The 11,804-nt window shown below is 42.6% G+C and overlaps 1 protein-coding gene across 1 annotated transcript in view; it reads right to left on the bottom strand.

The window, feature by feature from the left end:
• LOC109926426 (solute carrier organic anion transporter family member 1C1-like) overlaps positions 1-11,804 on the bottom strand; it is a 32,606-nt gene that overhangs the window by 4,330 nt on the left and 16,472 nt on the right. Inside the window, exon 9 of the mRNA XM_048610545.1 lies at positions 7,363-7,427. Coding sequence (XP_048466502.1) covers positions 7,363-7,427 — 65 coding nt within the window. The remainder of the gene's footprint in view (positions 1-7,362; positions 7,428-11,804) is intronic.

The raw sequence follows: 11,804 nt of genomic DNA on the forward strand, positions 1-11,804 counted from the left end.
TGATCTGCGGTCAGCATCGTGGTAAAATAGTCTAGAAAGAGTGCCCTACAGTCAGCATCGTGGTGAAATAGTCCAGGAAGGGTGCCCTACAGTCAGCATTGTGGTGAAATAGTCCAGGAAGAGTGCCCGCCAGTCAGTTCTTGTTGAGCAAAGCAAGAGCAACATTACAAAAAATCTGTATGCTGATTGGTTGAAGTCTTGAAATTATGGAGTTGGAGAGATTTTATAACTGAGGATTCGGAGAGGCAGCAGGACCTATGAGGGAGTGCTTGGGTCCCAGCTATTGTGATCTGAACAAAGGGATCAAATATAACATTTCCACATTTGCTGACAACAGGAAACTTAGTAAGATTGATGGGAGATGCAAGGAGATTTCAAGGTAATTTTGATAAGTTGAGTGAGTTGGTAAATGCGCGACAGATGCAATATAATATTGCTGAATGGGAAGTTATACACTTCAGTGCGAAAACAGAAAGGTATGATTGAAATGGTGATATATTGGGAAGTGTGAATGTGCAGAGGGATCTGGGTATCCTAGTACACCAGTCAATGAAAATAGACGGCCAGATGCAGCAAGCAATTAGGAAGGTGTGGTATTGTGACCTTCATTGCAAAAGGAATTGAGTTCAGAGGTGGGGATATCTTACTGCGTTTATAAGGGGCCTTGGTGAGACCACACATGGAGAATTGTGTGTAGCTTTTGTTTCCCTACCTGAGAAAGGATATACTTGTCACAGAGAGTGTGCAAGAGAAGTGAGGTTGCAAGAGGAGAGGTTGGTTTCATTGGGCCTGTATTCAGTAGAGTTTACAAGGATGAGAGGGAGCCCTGATTGAAATGTATAAAATTCTAACAGGGCTGGACAAACTAGAGGCAGTGAGGATGTTTCCCTGGCTGGGGAGTCTCGAACCCGGGTTCACCATCTCAGGATACAGGGTAGGCCATTTAGGGCTGAGATGAGGAAACATTTCTTCACCTGAAGGGGAGTGAACTGATGGAATTCTCTACCACAGAGGCTGCAAAGGTCACATCACTGAAAATATTCAAGAAAAAGATTGACAAGTTTTTTTTAGATTTTAAAGGCATCAAGGGGAATGAGGAGATAGTAGGAATATGGCATTGAGATAGAGGATCAACCATGATCATGTTGAATGGTGGGGAAGATGTGAGTGGCCTACTCCTCCTCCTCCTCCTCTCCATATTTTTAAACAGCTTCATTTTCACGATCACAGATTTCGATTTCCCCAGCTCACATTTCTGTGCAATCCTGCCATGGGCTATTTTTAGAAGCTCATTTTAAATGTATTATGCATGAGTGTGTGGAGCCTCGAAACCTCTCTTGCGCGGCTGAATTTTCTCGACCTAATGGAATAGCTGATTTGTTTATCACCTGGAGGAAAACGGGAGCATTCAGCCTCATCAATTTCAGACAATGTCTTTCTCCTTCTCCAACTTGGATGATCATAAGTATAATTCACAAATTTAATCATCCCCTTTGTTGCTCTCGTGTTATTTTGTTTACAATTAATGTTAGCTAAGCTTCAGGACTGTTTAGTATCTTAAAAACTATACATGGGCGGTGGATAGGTATATGGAATTCTACTGATAGTCATACGTTTAAAGCCAACATGGGCTGACTGGCCATTTCCTAAGTTGTAAGTTCCACAAAGCAGCACTGAGCTATACTGTTGACTGCGTATCGTTTGGATTAAAAGGAATCAGAGTTCAAGTGATACAGGTAACCATCATAAGCAGACATGTGGTCATGAGGGCCCATTGGTAGTATCCCTACCTCTGAACAAGGAGGTGTGGGTTCAAGTCTCACCTGCTCCAGAGGTGTGTAATAACATCTCTGAGCAGGTTGATGAGAAAATATGACACCTGGTCACAAGCATTTAGTTTGGAAAAGTAAGAACTGCACATGCTATAAATCAGAAATAAAAACAGAAATTGCTGGGAAAGCTCAGCAGGTCTAGCAGCACCTGTGGAGAGAAATCAGAGTTAACCTTTCAGGTCCAGTGACCCTTCCTCAGAGCTCTGGGGAATAGTCACCAGACCTGAAACGTTAACTCTGATTTCTCTCCAAAGGTGCTGCCAGACCTGCTGAGCTTTCCCAGCAATTTCTGTTTTTGTCACCGTTTAATTTGGAATGGGAAACTGGTACTTTGCTGAAGTTACAAAGGAACAGTTTACCTATATAAGAGAAAGTTCCTTAGGGGCTACTGGGAACAATTTCAAAAGTTGAATGCCTCTGAAAAAAGAAATGGGTGGCTGAAGCTTTTCATTTTGGATTCAGCATGACAACCACAAGAATACCAAACTTTAAACGATCACAACAGTTTATACAACAGGGGTATAAAGGGAGGTTTGAGGGAGCTTTCAATTCCAGGTTGCTTTCATCACAGTAATGCCTTGGCCAATCAAAGTTGCCTTGCAAGCCATTTGGAACCATTTTCTGCTGTAGTATAAATTGTAGTTATTTGAAATTTGGCATTCTTGTATTTGTCTTGATGAACACAAGATGAAAAATGTTCACTGACATCTCCCTCTTAACTAATATGTATTGGATATAATTGCACTGAGATCAACACAGAGTGGCAAAGTACATTGCACAGCTACCTCTGGCAACAGTTTCACCTTGTCTCTCAAATGGAGCCAGGCTGCTTTACAGAGTCAGGTTGAATCAATACACATTTTTTACTATTATGAATTTATAAACCTCACGACAATTCATCTGACATTGCCATGTGAAACTACTGAGTAGAACACACATTCCGGTTCTCACTGAACCACAGCTCAACCCAGGAGGTAAAAGTGTGCATAAGGCACTGGCTCTAGCCTCCCCTTAAATTCACTCGTTGCCTGTTAGCAGGTGCATAGACATTCTGTGTTTGTCCCCTGCATGATGCTGAGTACGGACATCACTACCTGTTAAATTTCTGATAGCCTGGTTGCTGAAGGAGGAGACCAGAAGTCAATCTATACTCAGATTTTGGACTTATTAACATGCTGAAACATTACTTATCTATAGCTCCTAACTCTACACATCAGTGGGTTGCAGTGAGTGTTTGACAACTTAACGTTGATCATTATAATTGTAAATACTTGAGCATGTGTGGCTGTGCATTCAGCTGCCTAGGCCCCAGTTCCCTCCCCAGATATCTCTACTTCCTTAAATGCTATAATCTTTGATCAGGGACACTTATCATAATATCTCCTTATTTGTCTCACTGTCAAATATTACTTACTAACACTCCTGAGAAGCAGTGTGGGATGTTTCAATGTTATACGTTCTATATAACTGCACATTGTTGCTAATCTATACAGTTATTCTACACGGTTGAACTAGGTGACTATCCTACAGGTAATTTTGGGATGAAGAAATTCCTTTAGTTGCTTTGTAATAATTGTGGGGACGTCAAGAATGATAGAGGTAATGGCATTAAGGCATTGAGGCTAAAGTTACTAAAACAAATTGTTGGATAACTCAGCGAAGGTGATGGTGATCTGCTATCTTGAGCCACTGCAATCCGTGTGCAGTAGGTACACCCACACTGCTGTTCGGGAGGGAGCTCTAGGATTTTGACCCAATGACAGTGAAGGAGAGAGTATTTGGTTCTATGTCAGGATGGGGTGTGGCTTAAATTGGAAATTTTGGTGATCCCAGATATTTGCTGCCCTTTTTTTGGTTTAGGTGGTAGAGGCCACAAGTTTGGAATGTGCTGTTTAAGAGCCTTGATGAGTGTTGCAGTGCATCATGTCAATGGTACACACTACATGGACTGCTTTATCCTGGATGGTGTTGAACCTCAAGTGTTGTTAAAGCTGTACTCATCCAGGCAAGTAGTGAATATCCCATCACACTCTCGATTTCAGCCTCAAGAATTATTGATGAGCTTTGAGGAGTCAGGAAGAGAGTTACTCGCAGCAGAATTCCCAGCCTCTAATCCGACCTTGTATCTGCAGTTATCTTCGGTCCAGTTTAGTTTTTGGCCAATGATATTGCTATAGGGAGTACAGTGATGGTAATATCATTGTAACGGGGTGATGGCTGGATTGTCTTTTATTGGAGATAGTCATTGCCTGGCATTTTTGCAGTACAAATATTACTTGCCACTTCTTAGTCCAAGCCTGAATACTGTTCAGGTCTTGCTACAGTTGGACACAGACTGCTTCTGTATCTAAGAAGTCACAAATGGTGCTGAACATTGTGCAGTCAGTGAACATCTCAGATTCTGACCTTATGATGGAGGGAAGGTCATTGCCGAAGCAGCTGAAGATGGTTGGATCTAGGACACTACCCTGAGGAACTCCTGCAGAGATGTCCTGGAGCTGAGATGATTTATCTCCAACAACCACGACTGTCTTCCTTTGACCCCAGTATGACTCCATCTAGTGGAGTTTACCCGCTGATTGACATTGCTTCCAGTTTTGCTAGGGCTCCTTGAGAAAGTTGTTACACCTTCCGGACCATTGAGCTCATTAGAAAGAGACAACTGACAGTAGTGTAATCTGAAGGTCACCACACCTCAGGGGAGGGAGAGGTCGAGAAAGATAGTCCTTCATGATAACCTCAGTCAGTGCAGTAATTGAACCTATACTCTTGGTGTTACTCTGTATTGCGAACCAGCTGTCCAGTCAACTCAATTAATTGACCCCCATGTCCTTGATAACATACAGTCAAATGCTGCTCTGATGTATTCACCCTCATTTTCCATCTTCAATTCAGCTTTTTGTGCCCAATTATGGACCACGGTTGTAAAGAGGTCAGGAACAGAGTGGTCCTGGCAGACACCAAACTGAGCATCAGTCAGCAGTTTATTGTTGAGTACATGCACCTAATAGGACTGTCAACCATTCCTGCATCAAGAGGCTGGTTTGATTTGTCCTGCTTTTTGTGGATGTCCTCTTTTTTTCGGATATATGGGCAATTTTCCACATTGCCATGTAGATGGCATTGCTGTATTGCTACTGAAATAGTTTGGTTGGGGGCACAGCTACTTCTGGAGGTCAAATCATTGTCATTAGAGCCCATAGCCTTTGCAATATCAAATGTCTTCATCCATCTCATGATCTCATGTTGAGTGAATTGAATCGGCTCAAGACTAACATCTATGATGCTGGGGACCTCAGAAAGAGGCTAAGATGGATTATCCACTCGATTCTTGTGACTGAAGAGGTTACTTCAGCCTCACCTTTTGCACTGACATGCCTGGCTTTTACATTTTTGTGGAACTATCTTCTCCAGTGAATTGTCTAATCGCTAACCTCCATTTACAACTGGGTATGGGAGGCCTGCAAAGTATAGATCTGATACATCGTCCCATTATTGCATGCTGCTTCTAGTGTTTGGCATGCAGGTAGTCCTGTGTTGTAGCTTCATCAAGTTGCCATCTCATTTTTAAGTTACGCCTGATGCTCTTGGCATGTCCTCTTGCACTCTTCATTGAACCAGGAATGATCTGCTGGCTTGACGGTATTGGTAGAGCAGTGTTATGATGGCCCGTGGGTTAATAATCTGAGGTTACAGGTTGTGTTTGAGTACAGTTCTGCTGCTGATAGCCCACAGCATGGTTTGCTAGGATAGCCCTCGTCTTGGGGTGCTAGGTCTTTTTGAAATCTCTCTCATTTAACACTGGTCCTGCCACAGAGCATGATGAGGTTATCCTCAACTTTGTCTCCACAAGGACTGCAGAGTCCATTAGAACTTGGTCAGCTCAGTCTAACTGATGCTGCTGAGCCACCTGTAGGCAATTGAAATCCCCCACCCAGAGGACATTTGGTGCCCTTGCCACCTTCAGTGCATCTCCACGTAGTGTTCAACATGAAGGAGTATGGATTCATCAGTTAGAGGGAGATGGGCACGGTTGAGGGTGTAGTAATCAGCAGAAGATTTCATTGCCCATGTTTGACTTGATGCCATAAGACTTTGTGGGTTCTGGAGTTGAGTTGAATGACTTCCAGGGTAACTTCTCCCAACTGTATACCACCATTCCACTGCTGCTGCTAGTATGTCCTGTCAGTGGGACAGGACAGATCCAAATGCTTGTAATAATGGTGTTTGGGACCATGTGCAAAGTATGATTCAACATCCTGGGGTTACCACTGACCAGAAACTGAATTGGACCAGCCATGTAAATACTATGGTTACAAGAGCAGTTCAGAGGCTAGATATCGTGGGGCAAGTAACAGACCCTCTGACTCCCCAAAGCCTGTCCACAATCTACAAGGCACAAGACAAGAGTGTGATGGAAAACTCCACAGTTGCCTGGAAGAGTGCAGCTCCACCAACATTCAAGAAATTTGACACCATCCAGAACAATGCAGCCCGCTTGACTGGCGTTGCATCAACAAAATTACTAGCCCTCCACCAGCAGTGTGTACCATCTACAAGATGCACTGCAGAAATTCACCAAGACTCTTTAGATAGCATTATCAAAACACATGACCACTTCCATCTAAAAAGGACAATGGCAACAAATACATGGGAACACCACCATCGTCAAGTACCCCTCCAATCCACTCACCATCCTGATTTGAAAGCATATCACCATTCCTTCACTGTCGCTGGGTTGAAATCCTGGAATTCCCTCCTTAACAGCTTTGTGGGTCTACCCACACCATAAGAACTGCAATGGTTCAACAGGCAGCTCACCTCCACCTTCTCAAGGGCAACTAGGGATTGATGGTAGTTGCTGCCAATCCCATCCAGATCCCATGAGTGAACTTTTAAAACATTCCACAAGTAGATTATGTCAGGATATTGCTTGACTAGTCTGTGGGGCAACTCTCCAGTATTGGCACAAGCCTCCAGAGTTTAGTAAGGAGGGCTCTATGGGATCAACAATGCTCTTGTCATTTTGAGTACCTTGGTCAATGCTGGACAATCTATTCACTTTCATTCCTTTCTTTAGACGTTGTGACTGTATGTCACATCTGAATGCCTTCCTGGGCCATTTCAGAGGGCATTTAAGAGTCAACTACATCTGCATTATTTCCCAAACTGACAGTGCACCAGATAGGTTTTTGGGAAAATGGACAATGATTTTATGGTGACCGTTAGGCTAGCTTCATTTATTAACTGAAATTAAATTTCACAATCTGCCAGGATGGGATACAAACCCATGTTACCTGAATATTCGCCTTTGCATCTAAAATGACAAAATCAGTATTTCTGGTTCCAAGTTGCTATTTCCAGAAAAATCATGAAAGGTTTTAAAGATTTAATGAAACTAAGTCAAAGAAGGTGAATTAGTTCATGACATTTATGATTCCACTGACACAACAATGTCTCCCTATTCCCCAAGGTGTTCAGTCAAACCACTGATTTATGGAAAAGTAATGGAAATGAAGAAGTGACTCACCAAGTGTTCTTGCTATCAGGGTGTGTACACCTATTGCCAATGGTTTCAGCTCTGGCTTGTTGCACCTAATGATAAAGGAGGAAAACATTGCTTTCAATGTCTAGGCAAATGCTCGCAAGAAATATACATATAGAGTATTTTACTGGGTTAAAAAAGTGCACAATATTCAGAAGGATGGGGTGAGCTGAATGCAGGAACATTATTTGTACAACACTTTAAAGAGATTTTATTCTGCTCACTTTAAGGCAACAAATAAGTAATAATCAGCAAATCATCACAATAAATTACAGAGGATTTGCAAAAAGGAAAACTCCACTAAAAATAACAGATTAGAAATGACGAAGATCATACAAGTTCTCAATCTCTAGTTATTAAAAACATTGTACAATAAATAAGTTCAACAAAATATCAACATGAGGCTTTCTTGCATGTAACTCACAGGCAAAGTGTTCAGAGATACATTGGTTGTAATTTTCCCTGTAATGCAAGCTTGTTAGATAGCAGCATGTATCAAAAAATTGACTTCACAATATTTAAAGCACTGCATCTAATGACCTCCATCTGATCGAAAAGCAAAATCTCTCAAAATTCCCTTGAGAATGTAAATCGTGACCATCAGAAGTTGCTACAAGATGAATTTAAATAGTGTAAGGATCAGGGTTCACAATGGACAGCCTTAATAATAGAACACTTGTCAAATTGAAATTCATGGGCTCTTTTCAAGTTCCTTGTTTTTTTAACCCCACCCCTCCAAACTAGTGAGTCAGGGAGCTTTGGTGAACATTTAACACTGTGACTCAATATAAAGAGAAAGTTAAACTATCCTTTTCCCAATTTCTCATCAGGAGCTGCATAAATTCCACAGAGACCAAGTACAAGTACCACTTGTGGGCTGTCCGAGTGGATTAGGTTTACAGTCATATTTAGAACGACAGATCACTCCACGTACCCTCTACGAATGACAAACTTGTTCTGAACAATGATGGAATATACTGATTTCATCTGTAGCCCCCCCAACCGTGTACAAGGCACAAGTCAGGAGTGTGATGGAATACACCTCATTTGCCTGGATGGATGTAGCTCCAACAACACTAAGAAACTTGACATTATCCAGGTTAAAGAGACTTGCTTGATTGGCACCACATCCAATCCCTCTGACACTGATGCTCAGTAGCAGCAGTGTGTACTATCAACAAGGTGCACTTAGACTGTACCTTCCAGACCCATGACCACCACCACAGGACAAGGGCAGCAGAAACATGGGAACATCACCACCTGAAATTTCCCCTTCAAGCCACTCACCATCCCGACTTGGAAATATATTGCCATTCCTTCCCTGTGGGTCTAAATCTTAGAATTCTCTCCCTAAGGACATTGTGGGTCTACCTACATCATGTAGACTGCAGTGGTTCAAGAAGGCAGCTCACCACCACCTTCTCAAGGGCAACTAGTGATGGGCAATGAAAAGTACTGGCCAGCCAATGATGCTCACACCCCAAAAGTGAATTGAAAAAAACTACCCTCTTGTGCTTCCTAAGAACATGCTTTGCTAGCCACTATTAATTGTCGTGCCAATAGCCACTTAGGCTTCCAAGCTCTGCAATTGCATCTCTAAACACCAACTGAAGACTCTTTATAAAGCCCATCTCTTTGATCAAGTTTTTATTGTCCCCTCAAATATCTTCTTCAGATCAAATATAGCACACCCTGGAAACATTTTTCCATTTGAAGGTGTTGTATAAACATGAGTAACTGTGATTGTGGGGACAGTGCTTTTAATAAGAGCTCAAACTAAGAGATTACTAGAAATGCATTTTCTTTTAATAGATGGAAAGAACATGATCCAGGCAGCACCATTTCTGCATGTGGAGCTAAGTGTAACGTACATGAAAACAATTAAAAAATGCAAATGGTATGTCGGCCTTTATCACAAGGAGATTAAATGCAGAAATAAAGATATTTTGCTTCCATTGTATAGAACCTTGGTAAAACCACACCTGAAGTATTTGAATCTCTTAGGTAAAACAGGAGATAGTTACCATTAAGCAAATGCAGTGGAGATTCACCAGACTAATCCCTGGGATGGCAGAATGATCCTGAGAAGAAATTGAGAAGACTGGGCCTGTTTCTCCAGTGATTAGGAGAATGAGAATTAATCACAGAAACCAACAAAACATTTGAGGGTTGATGCAAAAAGGAGGCTCCCCTGACTGAGGGAGTCTAGAACCAAGGGATAGAGTCTTGGAATAAGATGCAGGCTATTTAGGATGGAAATGAGGAGGAATTTCTTCACTTAGAATTTTCTTCCTCAGAGGGCCATGAAAGCTCATTCATTGATTATATGCAAGAAAGAAATGGATAGATTTCTAGGTATTAATGCTAACAAGGGTATGGGGATAGTGAAGGAAAGTAGCATTGAGGTTGACCATCATCCATGATCTATAATGGTGGAACAAGCTAAGGGATCAACCCTGGTTCAATGAAGAGTGTAGGCAAGAAGGACTTGTAAAGATGAGGAGTTAATCTGGTGAAGCTACAACACAAGACGATGCCACACAGAATAATGAGCAAGTGATAGACAGAGCAAAGCAATTTCACAACCAGCAGATCAGATCTAAGATCTGCAGTCCTGCCATATCCAGCTGCGAATGGTGGTGAACAATTAAACGACTCACTGGAGAAGGAGGCTCTACAAATATCCTTAGCTTCAATAATGGCGGGGGGTGGGGGTGGGGGGCGGTCACGCAAAACCAGTGCAAAAGCTTTCACAACAACCTTCAGACAGAAGTGTCAAGTGGATAATCCATCTCGGCCTCTTGTGGACACCCCCAGCGTCACACAGGATGGTCTTTAGCCAATTCAATTCACTCCATGTGACACCAAGAAATAGTGCAAGGCACCGATATGGCTAAGGCTACAGACCCTGACAACATTCTGGCAACAGTTTTGAAGACATGTGCTCCAAACTTGTCATGCTCCTAGCCATGCTTCTCCAGTACAGCAAGACACAGGCATCTAACCAACAATGTGAAAAGTCGCCCAGATACACCCTGTGCAAAAAAGTAAGTTAAATTTAACCTAGCCAATCCCCCTAACCCAGTCTACTCTTGATCATCAGTAATGAAAGGGGTGATCAACAGTGCTATCAAACAGGATTTACTAAGCAATAAACCGCTAAGTAATGCTTAGCCTGGGTTCACCCAAGGCCCCTGGCCTCATTACAGCCTTAGTTCATACATGGAGCTGCTTTCCAGAGGTGAGGGGAGAGCAACTGCCCTTGATATCAAGACAGTATTTGACAAAGTCTGGCATCAATGTCAGGCAATTCCTATCTCTAAGAGAATCTAACCGTCACCCCTTCAAATCCTTGATATTCAATGGCATTACCGTTGCTGAGTACCTCACTATCAACAGAGTGGGGGTTACCATTGACCAAAAAATAAAGTGGACTAGCCATATAAATGTAGTGGCTACAAGAGCAGGACAGAGGCTAGGAATCTTGCAGCAAGTAACTCACCTCCTGACTCCACAAAGCTTGTCCACAAGCTACAAGGCACAAGTCAGGAGTGTGATGGAATACTCCCCACTTGCCTGGATGAGTGCAGCCCCAACAACACTTGAGAAGCTTGACATCATCCAGGACAAAGCAGCCCACTTGATTGGCACCACATCCACAAACATCCACTCTCTACACCACTTAGTAGTGCACACTGCTGCTATCTACAAGATTCACTGCAGAAATTCACCAAGACTCTGTAGATAGCACCTTCCAAACTCAAGACTTCTTCCATCTAGAAGGAAAAAGGAGGCACATAAATGGAACACCACCACCTGCAAGTCCCCCTTCAAATCACTCACCATTCTGCCATGACTGTTCCTTCAGCGATGTGAGGTTAAGATCCTAGAATTCCCTATAGAACAGTATTGTGAGTCTATGTATACCAAATGGACTGCAGCGGTTCAAGAAGGCAGCTCACCACCATCTTCTCAAGGGCAATTGGGAATGAGCAATAAAAGCCACCATAGCCAGCAACATCCACATCCTATGAATGAATAAAAATATATCTGAGGGGGCCGAAGGGCCACCGCTGCTATGTCGCTTTGAAAATGTGGATTAACTCTGACTGAGATAGCCCAGAAATAGTGGTCACTTTTGGGAAAAATGGTCCTTTTTTTGCGTATGTGGCATAATTCAAAGACTACTGCTGAACAATTAGGACATTGAAACCTCAGGGTTTCTGATTCCAACACCTAATGGTAAATTGTGAAAAGAAACCCATTAAAAATGAAATCAGAGATAGTAGGAACTGCAGATGCTGGAGAATCCGAGACAACAAGGTGCAGGGCTGGATGAACACAGCAGGCCAAGCAGCATCATAGGAGCAGAGAGGCTGACGTTTCGGGCCTAGACCCTTCATCAGAAAAGCTTTTCTGATGAAGGG

The sequence above is a fragment of the Rhincodon typus genome, chromosome 22 (assembly GCF_021869965.1).
Source record: "Rhincodon typus isolate 14 chromosome 22, sRhiTyp1.1, whole genome shotgun sequence".
NCBI classification, from domain to species: domain Eukaryota; kingdom Metazoa; phylum Chordata; class Chondrichthyes; order Orectolobiformes; family Rhincodontidae; genus Rhincodon; species Rhincodon typus.